The 18,819-nt window shown below is 31.7% G+C and overlaps 1 protein-coding gene across 2 annotated transcripts; it reads right to left on the bottom strand.

Annotated features, from left to right (window-relative positions):
* Positions 1-9,430: 9,430 nt before the first annotated feature.
* Positions 9,431-17,984, bottom strand: LOC129957208 (uncharacterized). 2 transcript variants are annotated; one of them, XM_056069431.1, is made up of 3 exons: positions 17,811-17,984; positions 12,681-12,803; positions 9,431-11,358 (listed from the first exon to the last, which is right to left on the bottom strand). In XM_056069431.1, exon 3 carries the CDS (start codon positions 11,339-11,341, stop codon positions 9,827-9,829), a length of 1,515 nt encoding a protein of 504 aa, XP_055925406.1. In that variant the 5' UTR covers positions 11,342-11,358; positions 12,681-12,803; positions 17,811-17,984; the 3' UTR covers positions 9,431-9,826. The 2 variants fall into 2 exon arrangements, with proteins under 2 accessions (XP_055925406.1, XP_055925405.1); XM_056069430.1 differs by lacking the exon at positions 12,681-12,803.
* Positions 17,985-18,819: the final 835 nt, after the last annotated feature.

The following is an 18,819-nucleotide window of genomic DNA, read 5'->3' as shown; positions in this document are numbered from 1 at the left end:
TTTAATGCGAATCATTATTGCCAAAGCACACGATATATTTACTTAATTCTCCAAAAAAAAATTATGAAACATGAAAAATAGTGAAATTAAATTTCTACCCTTTACACGAATCAGTACTGACAAAATAAATTAGTAAAAGATAATTTGTAAAGAATTTGTAAAAGATTTTTATTTAAAATATTATTAACATGAAGAAAAATGCCAAATTTTACATTGTTTTATGTTAAAAAAATTACATCGTATTGCTAAAAAGACTAGAAATAACAAACTATATCCGTTTTTTTTTAAAGAATTTTAGGGGAGAAGACAAAAAAAAAAATAATAAGGAAAATGCATTGTGTGTATATATATGTATATATATATCAAAATTTAAAATTTTTTGCCGAAGAAGAAATATTTAGTCAAAACATTGAACACAAAATTGAAACGATTATTAATCTTTTCAGACAATTGGGGGTAAGCAACGGCGGATAATATACTATAAAAGTCCACTTTAATAGACATTGAAAAAGGAAAAAATATCTCAAAATGTATTTATTAAAAATGTTAAAATGTTAAAAATGTCCACTCTCCTCGTTTCCTATAAACATATAAAAAAAGCCCATAAAAATTGATAAGGTAATGTAGAGAAGAAAGAAAACCATTATCGTTTTTTATTAATTGTGTATTCCAAAAATAGACGTAAAAAATGAAAAGGAGAAAGCAATTTAAATACCTTTTACGTCACTTTTTCCATTGTGAATGATTTTAAAAAAAACAAATAAAACATTACTCTTTTCTTCAGACATCGATAAAAGACTGGAAAATGGGTACCGAAGAAACAATTAATCATGCGTTTTATATATAAGTTAATGGCTTTAATTCTTTCTCTTATATTGACATATGGTAAAAGAAGAATAGCGAAGAAAATTAACTATTCATAAAGAATTTAAATATGCATTATATTTTTACCCAGAATATCGATTATCTTGTTCAATAGAGCTTATAAAAATGATAAAAAATTTTATAAGTGCTAAAATATGTCCTGCTTGGTCTGAATTCTCTTTTTATTCTGGAAGGTGTAGTTGCAAGAAAATTTATCCTTCGAATCAAGTCTGAAGGAGCTCATGAAAGAAGTTTATGACATTTTTGCTGCAGTTTAAAACGATAAAAATTAAAATTTTGAATGATAATTAACCTTTTAAATATGAAATATAAAATCCAAAAGAACATATCCTTTTAAACCAACATGAAGATATTTAGGAAAAGCAAATTATAGCGATTGTAGCTATTAAAATGAAATATAAAAATCTTGCTATTGAAGAAAAAATCACAATGGAATCCTTTATGGAATCAATATCCTTTTAGTTTAATCTAATGGTGCTTGTGAAAAGCAAATTAAGGCATTTACTGCAATTAAACACGAAATATGAAGAATATATTACAGAAAACAAAATTTCAAGGGAATATGTATTTTTAAATTCAGATTGAAGATGTTTATGAAAATTTAATTATGACTATTGCAGAATTTAAAAATGGAATCTGAAGATTATGTTACTGAAAAAAACATTACAAGGTAATGCATTCTTTTAATTCTGTCTGAAAATGTTTATGGTACTAAATTATGACAACGTGCTGTAATTAAATACTGAAATTAATAACTGAACCTGCTGTAATTAATTACTGAAAAAGTGAAAACTGTTTTCACCTTAAGTGATAAATTCGTCATATTATCTGAAAAATTGAAAAATTTTTAGTTGAAACGAAAGGCAATTTTTTATTTTCAGAGAACTGGTTAGAAATAAAATAATGCTTAACTGTATCTCAGACCATCAAGCAAATAAATAAATTTTATTTATATTTTTTAAATAAATATTAATTGAAATTGATTAAAGAATAAAGAAAACATTAATACGACAATGCTTCAGTTTCTCTGGAAAAAATATCCAAAATTTCGTAAAGATAATCAGAATGTAATACATATTATAAAAGTGAAAAAATACCGAACAGTACATGCAGCTGAGATAGGAAATCTGAACAGTTACGCAAAACTAATAAATTCTCGGAAATATTCTACGTTTAGTGAATTTACAACAATTTTCATTTTATTTAAATGGTTTGGAATCAATCCGACAGAGGGCGCTAAAAGTGAGAAAAATAAATGGCGCCGTTTTATCAACAAATGCGCACTATATTTTGTTATAAACATCTTCTTTTTAAGGTTGCTGCTTCAAATATTGCTGATAATATACTTCCCAGACAAAAAGAAAGACCTATCTTTCTTTCTTATAAAATTATTAGCCGCATTAGTCTACATATTAATTTATAGAAAGCGTAGATCAATGTTTCTGATCACAAGAAAATTAATCGACGTGATGAAGATATTCTTGAAGAGAAATTATAAAAATCAGAATAATGCAATTGCATCAAGTTTTTATATTTTTCAAATCCTTTTAATAATATTGTACATCATAGCTTCTTATAACACATTCAGCTCTGAAATGAAACAAGTGTATTCTTTAGGAGTAAAATCATTGTTCGTTCAGCCATTACACATCATTCAAATATATACTGTTATCGAATTTTTGTTCGCCATTATCACATGCAGTGTAGTTAATCTATTTGTCATCTTTTACTGCCTTTTGTGTTCGTATATTCGCGTTTGCTTTGGATACTGTTTAGAGAAGATGATGAATGATCGTTTGGTTGTAAATGTTGATGAAATCATCACTATCTACAATAAAACAGCAATCATCATGAATGATTTAGAAGCAAATTTTGCATGCCCAGCTTTTCTCACAGTCCAACTAAGTATGATTGGATTGTTTTGGGCGGGATATAGAAGTGTATTTCACGACATTGCTTCTAATGAAGAATTGCTTTTATATATATTTCCTTTCATTTATTATGCTGTTATTCAAATGACGCTCATGATATCCGCTGCCTTTACTAATGAAATTAAAAATCAGGCAGATCGAGTTTTGAAATTTGTTTTATCTGGAAAGCCTGAATTTCGCAAGAAAACTTTGTATGGATATTTTGATAACAGCCTAACTTTGTGGAAGTTTTACATATTTGATAGATCTCTTATTATAGCAAGCACTGGATGCTTATTGACATACGGATTCTTATTAGGCACATTAGGAATAAAGAAATGAGTTTTTCTTAAGTTTGATCAAGTTAATTTATTAAGATCGTAGTTAGTCTTCTAAGAAATAGTCTCTGCTTCTAAGTGTATTTCCTTTCAATTACTTCTTGTCTGTGAAGATAAAGCTCATGATTTCTGCTCATATTAATGAATCTAAGTATAGGAAAAATCAAATTTTAAAGGGTGTATCGTATGAAACTGTGTTTCGCAAGGAGATTTTGTATGAATATTTCGACAACAGCCTTTCTTTGAAGCAATCTTCAAAACATCTTACATCTCTTATAAAATCAAATATTGTATAAAATCATAACAGGTAAATACAAAAATTAAGTACATACTTTTATTTAAAAAATTTCTCTTAAATTGAGGTATTTGCATTATTATGTCTGGGAGATAATCATTTAAGAATTTGTTTCTGCCAAAGAATTCCTTTAATGCTTATTTCCTTTTACATACTTCATGGCTGCTTCAATGATACTTGTGATGTCTGTTGTTTTCAATAACGAAAATAAGAAGAGGGGAATATCAGATTTTGATACATGTATCATATGACACTCTTACGGTTTTGAAAGAAATTTTGCATTGATGTATCGACATTAACCTTACTTTTTGGAAGTTTTATGTCTTCTTCTGGTATTGTGTTGGCTCCAAGTTTGATTAAATTAAAAGACTTAATCATAAAGGAAGTATTTGTTTCAGAAAATACTCTAAATAATAATATTCTACAAGTAAGATTTTACTAAAAAAAATCCATATTACTGCATTGCTCAGAAAGTCAGCGTCGAATTTTGGCATATATTGAAAGAGATTTTTTATTGCATTAACAATGAACTCAATTACCTATGCAGAATTTTATTTAATAACTGTTTATTATCTTTAAATTTATTATCTTAAAGAAGTTATTTATAAACTTTTTTGAAAGTGCTAATTCAAATCCACTATTGAGCTGAAATTCCAAAGATAGTAAGCCAGGACTCTGTGACAGATGAAGTATGATATTCCTTATCTATGTTGCTACTGTCTGTCTACGATATTAGGCAATCCTATCTCCTTTGTTGATTATAGCAACTTCAGTATCCATTATTGCATCAAATTCTCATGCTTTAGATATACATGTGGGGTAACCTGCACCTCCAGTGCTGGTGCCTTCATAACTTTACCCTCATAAAATATCACAGCCAATTAAATCATCTTTCGTCTTGTGGCAGAAGCCATAAGTGATTCTTCTGTGTTGCTCTGGTGGTCCTGCAACTTTGGGTGCTTCTGGTCAAAGTTTTCAACAGGCTGCTTCTCCAATAAACCGCATATACTTTCATAAGACAAAGTAAATCAACTTCTGTCTTGTGGCCAAAAACACAAGTGATTCCGTGTTATCTTGGCCTTGCACGATTAGTAACTTTGAGCGCTTCTGGTCAAAGTCCTGCTTCAAATTTTCTATCTGAATAAACTTCTGAAACTGAAAAAACTGGAATAAACTCATATTAGACTATGATCTCAGCAACAGAACCTAACATTCAGGTGAAATCAAATGGTCTTTGTGATGGTTAATTGTAGCTTTCTCGAACAAATCCATGATAGATTTTATTCAACATTATTATAGACTATTCATTTCATCTAGTCTATTAGACTTTTATCAAGACTATCATAGATTATCCATATCCATTATTCATTTCAACTTTTTCCTTATGTTTAAGTAATAAACAACAAGTCGAAATACAGTCAATATTCATTTCATACGAATTAAAAGAAATGAAAATGCAGACATTTTCTTTTAATTTGTGGGGTAATTAATCACTAAAACGAATATTAGAACCGAGTAGCATTAAATTCTTATAAATAATCGAATCTGGCATCTGTTGTGATATTGCTGTTTTACGAGTAGTAACGCATTGTATATTTATAAGCAGCAACTTAATTTTTTTTAAAATATGAAATTCATCCCATTTGATTTTCGTAAACATTTGTGTACTTATTGTTCTCAATATTCATTCATTTCTAGTATGTCGTTTCTGTAAAGAGCAAATACCTTTCATGTGGCGTAAAAAGCCCTAAATGCCAAAATTCACTTTTTCGTTTCCTACGTTTTTCATAAATACCATACAACCATAATTAAATTAATGTTAATGGTAAATAAATGAAATACTGACGAAAGTCTCAGCTTTTAAAAAGTATTTAATTTAAAGACTGATTAGCATAGTTTAACACCCCTGAAGTAATGAAATAAAATTATTAAAATCGACAGAAACTTTCCGCTCAACACAATACTTCTGTTTCCATTTGTTATAAAGTACTTTGCATATACATACATAAGAGAAATCATCAACACAAACTAAGATATTTACAATTTAAGAAATTATGAGAAGTTAGAAATTACAGCATTTAAGAAAAATGCATAAAAGTTTGAGGGAAAAAACAAAACAAAAACTGGAATAACAGTTATGGATGATTATGATGAACCTAGAAAACTGTATTATGAAATATTTATAATATAAAAATCAATAGCATTATGGGGAATTTTACATACTGTTTTATGTAGAAATTTATATTATGCAATTTGCAATTAAAAATAAAAGAAAAACTGAAGGGAGCACCTTTGTGTAGCTATTTTTTAAAATTAATAAATCATCAAAATACAATAATCTGATTTGAACTGTAATGTTATTAATGCCTCGTTTCTTTTTTATTTTCTATTGCACTAGGCTCGAAGAGAACTATTTTTTTAAATTTATTTATGTATTATTTTTGTATTAAATAAGTGGATTATAAAAAAAAAAGAGAAAGATGAATTTTTTTTGTATTTATGTATTATTTTTGTATTAAATAAGTGGATTATAAAAAAAAAGAGAAAGATGAATTTTTTTTGTATTTATGTATTATTTTTGTATTAAATAAGTGGATTATAAAAAAAAGTGAAAAATGTAATATCAGAGTCAATTGTTTGAAAGTATTTGCAGCAAAGTAGAGTCCAATAAGTCGGTAAATTTTGGCAAAACTTTCCTATTTTCTTCAAGGAATGTTCGTAGCGTCTGTCATGATACTTCAGGACATTGAACTTCTGGCCAGTAAAGGAAGCACTTTCTAATTGCTTTTTAGTAAAGTAGAGTTTACATTCAGCCAGCTACAATCCCACCAACAAGACCACGCACGCGCAGAGACAACACAATAGCGAGTACTAATATTTGCCCCTTCCATAGAAATTGCTATTTTTCACTCCTTCAGCGCATGAGCAATCTTTTTTCTGCGCATGCGTAGTTTACTGGAATCTTATAATTAGCCGAGTGCAAACCACCTTAAGTGAGGGAGTCTTTATGAAAAGTCCTCTGTCGTACAGATCCGGTCTCGTCTGAATTACCCCTCCTCCCCAAAGAACCAATATAGTTTGCCAGATAATTGTTATAACGATGACCACCTGCAAACTGTTCGGGTTTGGTTCAAAATCTGATAAGAATCTATATTTTAAATGCTGAAATTGCGTACCAAATTTCATCTCCCTAGCTCTTTGAGAGTATAAATTCATTGGTACTCGAGAAGCCAAACAGATAGATTTTCTCATAAATTTTGCTCAGAATTTGACAAAAATCTATCAGTTTGGTGTAGAGACCATATACCAAATTTCATTCATCGAGATCAAAGCGTTTTTTGAGTTATCATGTTCACAGACAGGCCGATAATAGGCCAAAAAACGCGTCTTTCAGACTCAAGGAGGCCAAAATCTCGAGTTCAAATTGTTTGACGATTACCATATTCCCTGATAGTTTAGGGTTACTAAAAAAAATTGAAGCGTTACTCGACAGAACGCTGTTAACGCAAGATTTGAATTAAATAAAATACAGGTTTTTTTTCCTTAAATTGTTATATTTTTATTGAATCGTAAAGTACACAGGATATGGTTATGTATGTAATAACACATAGGGCAAATGGCCTTCACGGTTTAACTGGCAAATACGCACTCTTTTGTCGAAATATTTCATGACCATTTTGCATAAATGTAGCTAAATTAACAACTCTGGATTTCCTGCTTGCCTGCACGCATGCTTATGGTATTGTTGGCCTTTAACTTCAAGTAACTAAAAAAAGAGAGAAAAATCTGATAGCATTCAGTCGCACGATCTAGGGAGCCAATTCTCAAATTTTCGAACTGGGGTCGTCAGGTTTTCATTATTTTTCAAATATTGTTCAACAAGGAAAATATGTTGTTCTATCGTGCAACGTTCCATTTTTACTAACCCTAAACTATCAGCTATCAAATGTTTTTTTTAATAGAGCTGCAAACACTTTACGGCAGGAATGATGGCAAATCCAAATCTTGCGTTAATTTTGGGACACCCTTTAGAATATTTATTTATTACAAGTTATAATATTCCGCATCTTTGTTTATAATATTTATAGTTCGGGAACTTTTGTTGATATATTTTTCGTTTTATTGGGATTTCAAATGGATGGATTATAAGAAATGAGAAGAACAACAAGTTTGAATCTGTTTATCAACAAATTCAATAAAATAAAGCAATCAACTTTATTACCACTAATTATTTGAGATAAAGAATGACATAAAAATCTAGTCACTAACTTAGCTTTAGGGCACATTATTATATTGTTTATTAGTTCAACAGAAACATCTTCGTTTAGATGTTACATTTCGCTTTAAATGAAGCATTGTTGTTACATACTGCATTTCTTAACATGCTATATAGATCACTGAAGGCAACAACTTAAGAAGTTGCCGTGATTTTAAGTAATAATTAAAAAATATGTTGCACAAGTCTGAAATTTTAATTATGGTTATTTAATTTACATTCCAAATTCAGTAGATTATATGTTGCTTTTATGACTGCTCAGATAGTACTATTCGACTATACTTAAATGCATTGTAAACACATTTATTTTCAATGCAACACAATAACGAAGAGCCTGAGCACAGAAATATGACTATTATCAATCACATAATAACAACTTTATTCACAAACAGTTTGTTTTTATTGTATAAAAATGTTTTTCTCTCTGATGTCTTGTAGAAAATGAAAACTTAGCGGTAGAAACTTCACGCTGTCTTTGTTTTGGTTGTTTTATAACGGCACTTGCCATGGACAAGCTCACTGACGAAGTCAGCGATTTTAAGTCAAGGGAGCGTCTTTTGTTTTAGTAGCGCCAACTAGGGCCAAGAGTACGTCTTAGCTACTCACGCATCACATTCGCTTGTACAACCCCTTTTTACAGGGGGGCACATCACACATCCCACAGATAGAACAGATGAAGAACAACCATGCCCGAACCGGGTCTCGACTCTAGGAAGCCAGATCATGGGAAATCAGCCATCTAACTCTCCGACCCGCCACGAAGGCACACGGATTTAAACCATAAAAACTGAATGACAGGACGGCCGCAACAGCAACATTGGTGGGAACTGAGGTTGAGTCCTAAGGGCCGTCACCGGCTGCGGTACAACCCTCCCCGAAGGAAGAACGTCCCGTCATCAATGGGAGGAGTCAGATCCCCCACCTATTACTGTGCCCTCCAGGGTGGCGAGATCCAACCACCATGCCGGAAGCATCTCATCCTCATTTCGTGGTGCCCCCCCCCGGAGGGTGCCAGATCATGGGAAAGATGCGCTACCCCTATGTCAGGATACTGGCTCGCGCTGTCTTGATTAAACAAAGTTGTTTCGGAAAAAATCATACAGTGCATCATCAATCGTGATAGTAGATTCATGCTGTATTTTAAAGAATAATTGAACTAAACTGTATTCTCTTGAGTCTTGTAATGCATCTGATGCATACAGTCGTTCATACAGTAATATTTTGAGCATAAAGCCATTGGCGTGTGTTTTCTTAAACAATTTATTTCACTTGCTACATTTTTCTAAAACAAATTCGTAAAATATGAACTGCAACGATAATGATAGACAAAAAATTTGTATTATGATATAACAAAAAAAAAGAACTTTTTTTAACGGCCTCAATTTGTTCCGGTTATTATTCTGTTGCTCTAAAAAAACTAATTTAAAAAATAAAATAAAATTAATTTCTTATGCGTTTTTTTTACATATAAATCTATAGACACGTTTAGTATAACAAAGATGACAGATAGATTTGATAAGGTGAAATAAAGGGGGGGGGGAAATATCAGTTAGTCTAAACAATAAAGCGACATCTGCATTACAGCAGCATGGGTTGCAAATGCGATTTTTTTTTAAAGAGTCTATATATACTTTGAATTTCAATGTTATGTAAATATATTCATAAAACACAACATAAACATAATCATATTTGTTAATGTTTTATTTAAAAATAAACAAATGCCGTTCATAAAATCCTTGTGAATTTGCCTTTTATGAATTCCAGTACTTTTTCAGGGAAATGTTGAACTATTTAGAATATAAATACACCAAAAAGACAAAATGAAATAAGAATTTCAGTCCCATTTCAATTTTTAGAAGTCACCTCATAAATAATTTTTGAGGCATTAATCTTATCAGTCCATTTACCTTAAATACTTTTCCAATTATATAAAAGACACAATTTTAAAAACATTCCAGTACCATCATTTTTGTATTAAAGCGATACTTTTTAAAAACATTCAGATTTCACCTTTTCTTTTTTTAAAAAAAATGTAGAAACAAATTGTGATGCCCTCAAAGTATCCAAAGATAATCTTCATACAAAGTGTCTTAAAAAAAGATTGTCGAAACTAGAAATACAATTAAAAACGTGACACATCTAACATATAATGAAAAACTCTTTCCTTTTCTATCTGATTAAAGTCAACATAATTAAGTTCAAGCTCCTCGATTAAAGTTTTTACCATACAAGAAACTTCCTCTCCAAATGCAGAAAAAGAAACTCTCTCCAAGCAAATTCCCTTTTCCAGAATCATCTGGAATCCTTTTCTTGAGAGACTAGAATTCAAAATTCCAAGAACTTTCAGTTCTCTCATAGGATTCAATGCCAATATTTGGAATAGGAGATTGTCATCTAAGCTTAGAACATCATTGAGAGATATCTCCTCCAAGCATTTGCAATTGGAAAGGAAAAGGCGAAGACTTTTTGCATCACCTGCCGTGATTCGCAGTCGCTTAAGGAATACATTGAGGGAAATAGGTACAGGTTTGCTTTTAGTTACATATCCATCAATGTCTAGAGTCTCCAAAATAGGGCAATGATTATATATGATGTCAACTGGCAATGGGCTCGAGCAAATCACAGAAAGGTGTTGCAGCTGATGTCCTATCACTTTTAGAAGTTCGGTGAAATTTGGTAAATAGTCATCATCACAATAACGAAAGTTGATACTTAGAAGAGTCAGATTCTTCAGCTTTTTCAACTCCTTAAGAGAATCGCTGTTGATAGTACAAATTACCAATTCTTCGACAAGTGGGCAGAGGGAAACGGCAGCTGCTACCTTCTCAGGATATTGTAACCTATACATAGAAACGAATGTATGAAATCCTTCAGGCACATAAAGTTTCTTTCTAAATTCCAGGAGTTTATCTTCTATGTTCTTTCCCCAGACACATCTTCTTAATCTAAAATGACCCAGATGGCCCAAATCCTTTTCGAGTCGATCTTCATGAATCTTCACCAAACCATCAAGAGAATCAACAAGTCCTAATGATATCAGCTGGGGACAATGTTGGAGAACTTTGGCTACCCTAGATGCGCTCGCATTAGGTAAATAAAGTACTTCCAGATTTTTCATAGATGACAATTCATTATAGTCCACAGGAAAACCAAGAGCACAGTCGGATCTCAGCATTCCACGTGTAGGGCAGAATTTAAGAATACGCAGCTTCTCACACATCCGGAAGATTTTGAAGTTAGGACGGAGTATCGAGTAAAATTCTTCTAAGTTCGGACATAAGCATATGAAAACCTGAACCAAAGACATACTGCTGCTATCTTGTGAATACCAGATTAAAACTTGCACGGACATGAAGCTGTTTGCGCGCATTACATTGACACAGACATCCCGTTCTCTCGTCAGATTGAAGGGAGTGAGATCGAGGAGTGTGATCTTGCCACTTGTTAAGGGCAAGAACATATCAGCAACTGTTGGAGGGTCAATTTTAAAATGGGCCTGTGTGATTGTCATGAGATCGTCCACCATATGATTTGGAAGGTACGAAAATGGATTTGAGGGGCAAGTTTTCCACATTTCTGTCTTCAGTAGATCATAGACTCTTTGTAGACAGATATTGTAAAGTGAAGGCATCGGCATCTTGAATATTATACGACCTAAAAACGAAAATAAATAAATAAATAAAGTTATGCGAGCACCAATGGAGGGAATATTTGGATAATAATTATAAAGAAAGGATTTCGATGTTTTTAAAAACAATTTTTTAACAATAAACAGAGGACACCTTGCATGATATTACGAAATATTAACTTTTTGCTTGAATTTAGCAGTTTTACTGAATCTATCGTGTCATCCTTGGCGAGTGTTTTGGCGATAAATTCCTGGCATGCTGTTTATAGAATGCTAAAATAGATTTTTTTTTTTTTTTTTTTTTTTTTTTTTTATTAAACGCGTTGTTACCAATGGATTGAAACAAAGATTTGACACAAAACTGAACTTGAAGTCACAAAATCCCACATCTAATTTGATGTATTTATGTCATTGAGTTTTCAAATTATCTTGTTAACGTGTTTCTGAAAGTTGAAACCAATAGAAAGTCAATCCTTTATTAGTTTTGTCTTAAATTTTGAGAGATGTGACCACTATAGATGTTAAATCTATGTATCAAATCTTATCTAATTCAGATCATATTGTAGTTACTTGTTAACTTATATTCGATCATCCGGACAAATGGACTTCTGAACAGATTTTTCTCAAAATTTTATAAAAGTCTGCACATTTGTTGTAAAGACCCAATGCCAAACTTCAACCGTTTAGCTCGAAAAGTTTTTGAATTATCTTTGTTACAGACAGACAGATGGACATTTTCCAAAAACGTGTTTTTCTTTACATTTTCTGGTTTATAATTTTAGCATGAGCCATCTTATTTAAGAAATCTCTTTCTCAAGATAATTATCTTGATATTTTTTTATTATTATTAATTTTCGTTCGAAAACTTTATTTCACAATATACGAAATAAAACTAATGAAAGCAGCTTTATGCTTGTATTTCTTGAAATTAAAAAAACAGAGATTACATTTTAGACTATTTAAAAAAGGTTTTATAACAGTTTCTTATAATACGAGAAAAGATAATTAACTCCACAATTTTGCATGAGATAAACGATATTGTTACCTTTCTCATTTACCTCTATACGGTATTCTATTTTCTCCGCTTAACGATTTAACCACATATCAATTAATATCACAGCCATGATATTACACTACTCTTCTGTTATATCCGAAGGTAAGAACCTTGAGTTCAAGAATCCGTGACACTCTCCTCAAATCGATTTAATGATCACTGTAATGCCTACAAAGGTTATGCATTGTGTTTCCTACTCCATTTCTTGGGCAAAAATGTCTTATCTTTGTAAACATGATTTCTTTATAATTTGTTAAATTAATTTGAATTCTTATAATAAGTAAATGTACAGACCTTAGTATGCACTGAATCTTAGTATAAGGGTACTTTCTAAGGTCCAGGGCCCATTTCAACTCCGACAACCAGTCAAATGGTGAAAATGTCTTGGTCATTCAATACATCCAATGACTTTTAAGTCTACGGTGGAAAAGGAAGCATTCTGAAATTTGTGGCAAAACTAACTGCTTATGTTATAATAAATACATTTGACAAAGTCAGGCATTAGAATTTTTCCTGACATGTTTAGCAAAAGCATACATATTTCAAAATGTGAATTTCAAAATTCATACTTTCCTGGTGATTGCATTCGAATGCCTTGTAAATGCACATAAGCAAGAGTGAAATGTGAAATTAACCTTCAGATCAAGATAGAATATTTATGGAAAAAATGGAGCCGTCGACAAACTAGGATTCTTCTTTGGATGGTAACAAGCCAAATGTGCTAATCCTCCACTAATGTGGTTAATGCAGTTTTCGTTTCAATATTAAAAACCTTTCGGAGTTTATAATATTTGTCATTATTGGTTAGCAATGGCGAAACTTCAATAATATAAATTTTAACTTTACCAAGCAAAATAAATCAGAGCATATTTATGCTAAACGAAGAATAAAAACAATTGGATTTCAGATATGCAATAAAAATATGATAAACACTTAGTTACCCTTATGTACCCTAAGCACTGGCGGATTTAGGCATTTTGCGGTCCTAAGCAGCACATATTATGAGGCTTCTTTTTAAGCAAATTCATTAATTTAGTTTCACAATTCAGCACATTTTAAAAATTATTCAATAAATTATTTCTGAAGTTCACTTTTCTTATTATTGTGTGAAAATCCATATGATTTTATTTACTAATTTATTATAACACATGACTCCGCATCATCCACAATTGTATACAACATGCTTATAAATAGAACTACTCTAAGTGATCATAATTAAACTGATAGAATTCCAACCATTTATACTTGTGAAAATGCTGATTTTATCTCACTATTTTATACTATTTACTTGAAAAATTGTTGATTTTATCAAAATATTTTTAATTATAGTTTGAATATTTTATAAATTTATTTAACAAGTTGGTTCACGCCATTTTTTAATCTACGCATTTTAACCCCCCCCCCTCTCAGCCAAATGGTCCTAGGCAGCTGCCTAATCTGTCTTGTCTTTAATCCGCCTCTGACTATCCTTTCGATATGCAATGTAAGTCATATCACTGACTCTCCGACCCACCCGAAGACACGCGGACAGCGAAAAACTGAATGACCGTGACAGCCTCAACAGCAACACTGGCGGGAATGTGGTTGAGTCCTAAGGGCCTTCACCGGCCTCGGCACAACCCTTCCCGAAGGAAGTGCGTCCCGTCATCGATGGGAGGAGCCAGATGCCCCACCTTTTAGTGTACCCTCCAGGGTGGTGAAATCCAACCACCATATCGGAAGCATCTCATCCTCATTTCGAGGTGCCCCCCGGGGGTTCGATATGTAATATAAAAAAAGCAATTCCTTTACGCTTCTTTTTATTATTATTATTATTAAAATATAAATATTCGCTTTCAGCGACAAGCTGTTCGCTCAAAGTATTAACAATTTTTATATTACTTTTGCTTTAACTAAATGCCTTAGCCGAACTTTAGTATTAAAGTATACTATCGAATAATATTAATTATGACAGAGCCTTTTAGCGTTCAGTCTTTGAGGTTAACTCCCTGGCATGCGGTTAATACGTAAGTACTATATTAATTTAGTAATGTCCATCAACTTAAATGAGCTGTATCTTATCACAACAAATGAAAGTACTATCAACCAATAAACTTGCAATACTTCTTGAAAATAAAGGAAAGAGGGAAATATAGGTGGACATTAAAAAATGTCTAATCATCATAAACTTTCAAAAAAAAAAAATTGGCGAAATCAGTAATGTGGTTGGTGATGGAGGACTCTGCCTTGTTTTTGTCCCAATGAGCATGCAAGATGAAGAAGCATTTTATAAATATACATAGTTTTGCAAATGCGTGGCGGAAAAGAAGAAACTTTTGGAATGCACTTCAATTCATTTCACCACGTGAGCCTTAATTTTTACGCATGGAAGAGCGATAAAACGCATCTACTGACCTACCGCCATGAGAAAAACCCTGGTAACCCTAAAAGTCGGGGTCAGTCGGCATGGAAACGAGATGTTTTTCTACAGTTTGGGGGTGAAGGAAAGGGCTGTATATTATTTGGCACAAATAGAACCGGTTAGTCAGAAATCTCATTTTGCTTCGTACAGTTCGTTTCAGTATCCTGAGACTAACTACCACTTTTTGACGATTCCATCTCATTATGGGGTCATAAGCGGAAGGATGAGCGTATTTGCGGAATTCACTTTTGTCCTTAAACTTCCGCCATTAAATACTTTTTCATTAAATTTTTTTTCACGTGTATATGAGTGTTGTGTCTTTTCTGATTGCATTTCATTTTAACTTAAATTTACGTATTGATATGGTTAGATCAAGTACCAAAAATGCTTTCATTAGTGGTAAATGTAAACATCTCCTCCTTTCATCTTTCCTCTCACCCCTATTTTGAAGAATTAAACTCATCTTAAAACATGGGCAATAGCCCTGAGGTTTTTAGAATCCTTTGTCGAATATTACTTCGACAAAGGATTCTAAATTACTATTATTAGATTACTTCGGTCGATGCCTCACTCTCAAATGTTGTGATTTTCTGATAATTTTTTTTTTTTTTTTTTCTCATCCTTTGATCTAAGCTGTGAAGAAGAAGCTACCATTTGTATTGATTATATTGTGGATTTGTCTAATAAGAAAATGACTACATTTAAAGGTGGGAAGACTTTGCATTCTGAACCCCGTGCTATAGTTCAGAATGTTACGGAATTTTTTGAACAGTAGTAAAGAACAAACTCTTTAAAAACATCAGTTTCAAGTGTAATTAAGAGGAATGCCGAAGCGACAGGGATTTCAGCTTAGACAGTTAAAAAGTGAAGTAAAATCGCTTAATGACAGTTGTAGAGACTTATGAAATCGCTTTATGACAGATCTCTGCCTTTGGCGACTTGTCAAACATTCTGACAACCCCTGACATCGGAATGCGAGTGTTTCCGGAGTTTTCTTTAGTCGGTGTGTGGTTTCCTCACTTGCATATGATGATCCCATGTTTACTTACCGATTGTAATTTTTATAGCATTAATTAATTAAAATTTCTTTTCAAATTATTACTTGACTAATTTTTATACAGTGAATGATGGACTTATCGGCTCCCGGAAAAAGACCATCATTTCGAAACTGCAGTATTGATTATTTTGACAAATGTGTCATAAGACAAACTATTCAGGACTTTCACAGTAAAAAAAAATGTGTTCTTTCTATTGGAAAATTTCTCCCAATGTTAATATAAAAAAATTAATTTTGAATGGAAAAGAAAATCCTTGAGGCGAATTCTACAAACAAGAAATTTACGATGAAAAAAAAAAAAATGTATCAGCTCTCAAAAGATGTTGATTGAAAGGCAGGATATTGTGTTCTGGAGGAGAGCAATGAAAAAATTCTGAGAGAAGCAACGTTATTTTGTTTGCGTCGACGAAAATTGGGTACTGCTCATTTCAGTATCCTAAGGCGCCCATTTTCCGATGATTCTATCTCACTAAGGGGTGAGACGTGGAAGGGTGAGTCCATTTGCGGAATTCTTCCTCATTCTTTGACCTTTATTTCCTCCCTATTAGATACTTTTTGTTCAGTATTTTTTATATGTATGTTATTGTCGTGTTTTTGACCGTATTATTTTAATTCAGTCCGCGAATAATCCGAGTTTACTTCATTATTAAACATAAACATCTCCTCCTTTCATATTTCCTCTGATCTCTATTTTGCCGAATTAAACCCATCCTAACGCATGCGCAAAAGCGCTGAGGGGTTTAGAATCCGTGGGCGAATATTACTTAAGGCAATTATATTTAGGGTTTTTCTCGTGGCGGTAGGTCAGTATTTGCATCGCACCACGAGGTCAAAAGAGACAGAAATTTTTCCTCTTTATGATTTTACTATGAGATTCAGATAAGAATTTATTTGATCATATCGACTTAGGAAAGGGAATGAAATTCCCTATGTAAGTTTTAAGGATTTTTAATCCCTTCGCTTGCCATCGGATTTACCAACTCAGCAATTCTTAGATCGCGTGTTTGAAATAATTAAATAAAAGAGCGTGATTGGTGTCAGGAAGTAAGAGAAAATTTTAGAGCAATAACATGGGCTAATTTAAGATAAAAATTAGGATTTAAATTAATTCTCGAAAATGGAGGGATGAAGACGGTGATCAACGATGACATATTTAGGGGTCATGAACTGGCAACTGGGAAAAAAAAATGAAGACGTGGCAATTGCGTGAGCGAGGATCGAACTTACGACGCTAGACTCCGTAGCCACATAACATAACCACTAAACAAAAGTGATCACCCCTGTTCATAGGCTGTTAACTGACTTATGAAGCTAGCGCCACAAAGATATCGGATGTTTTAAATCTGAGGAATTGGTTCTTTGGTTTACTTGATTATTTTAACTGTAGGTTATAAAATGTTAGGTTTAAAATTGAGGTGTAAAAATTGTAGGTTACAGAGCCCGTCTGTTCTTTCCACTCTCTAATTTTATATACTGCAGATTATGAAGGATAATTCATTTTTACCTCACATATATTTAAAACCAATTTTTTTCATCGAACAATATAAAATAATAATAATAGGGCGTAACCTTTTAAGTAAGCATGATATTTTCTTATAAGAAGAGTAAGAACATTATTTATAAAAAAAATGAAGTAAAAACTTTATTTTTTATTCAAATTCTTTATAAAGTTATGATTTTTTTAATAGCAGTAAATAACATTTCTCAAATGATCAAATTAATCCAATGCATGTTACTCTTAAAATTTGTCGTGGAAACTAAAGTGAAGTGCAAATTTGTTATACAGGAATATTTTGTTTTTCTTTAAAACTATAGTAGATTGTCTTCCAACGCATTTTCGAAAATTATCAAACATCAAAATGAGCACTGCACGAAGTATTCAAATACAATAAAGAGACATAAAATTAACATCAATATACAAAAAGAATGAATATTTTTAGAAAAAGACAAATCAGTAAATACTTACACCAAAGGTCGCATCAAGAGAATTTGATTTCTGAAATAAGATAAGAATCCTCATGCTCTGTAGGCCACAACTATAAACGAAAAGCGAGCTTTTCCTATGCTTCTCGTTTGTTCAAACCAATGTAAGTTTAAACATCTTAGAGAGGAAAGTTGGAGTAGCCCAGTGACGCTAGAAGACCAGCCAAAATGGAACACAGATGTGAAGAAATATATTGAAAAAAAAAAAAAAATCAAGACGCCAAACTAGTAACTTTTGCAATGATTTTCCCAATCAGGGCCTCCGAGAAAAATCTTGATAGTGTGGCCCAGATTTTGAGGAGCCCCAAAAAAATGGAGAAGGCAGATACAAGCTGCAGTAAAATGTTTTTTTATTTATTTTTTATTTTTTTTTTGGTATTTTTAGAAGTTTCGCAATAGAAAATTACGTGTTATCTAATGTTAAACTTTGATTAATGGCTAAAAAACTAAAGCTATATCATTATATACAGTTGTGTGAAAATTATTAATAAAAAGCTGCAAATAAATATGAACTATTTCGACTTCTTAAAGCTATACGGTTTGATTAATTAGAATTTTTTTTTTAATTCGAACAAATTTTTTTACTTCCTTAAAAAAATCTTATTCAAAATCGAGTTAAAATATTATCTATGATTTGAATTCATTTTGACCGTTTCAAGTTTCTTTCTTTCTTTTTTTTTAAAAAAAATTCTAAATTGCTTTTGTGAGTTCAATACGTCTGTTCTTTGCATACTCAGAGATCTACTTGAAAGATTCTTTGAGGTCATTTAGTCATTTGTAAACTTAATTTCAATTAAAAAAATTATTACAATTTGTCACTTAATTTTTTTTAAAAATTGAGCATGTTAAAGGGAATCTGATAATTTATTTTTAAAGTGCTCTGGGTTTAAAATGCTCTAAAAATTATTTGCTTTTTTTTTATTAAACTTTATTTTTAAAAATAATAATTTCTTTAAATTTTAATTATAAACACTTTAATTACTTATCGTTTA

This window comes from Argiope bruennichi, chromosome 11 (assembly GCF_947563725.1).
Source record: "Argiope bruennichi chromosome 11, qqArgBrue1.1, whole genome shotgun sequence".
Taxonomy (NCBI): domain Eukaryota; kingdom Metazoa; phylum Arthropoda; class Arachnida; order Araneae; family Araneidae; genus Argiope; species Argiope bruennichi.
This window is presented reverse-complemented; position numbering and strand designations above follow the sequence as displayed.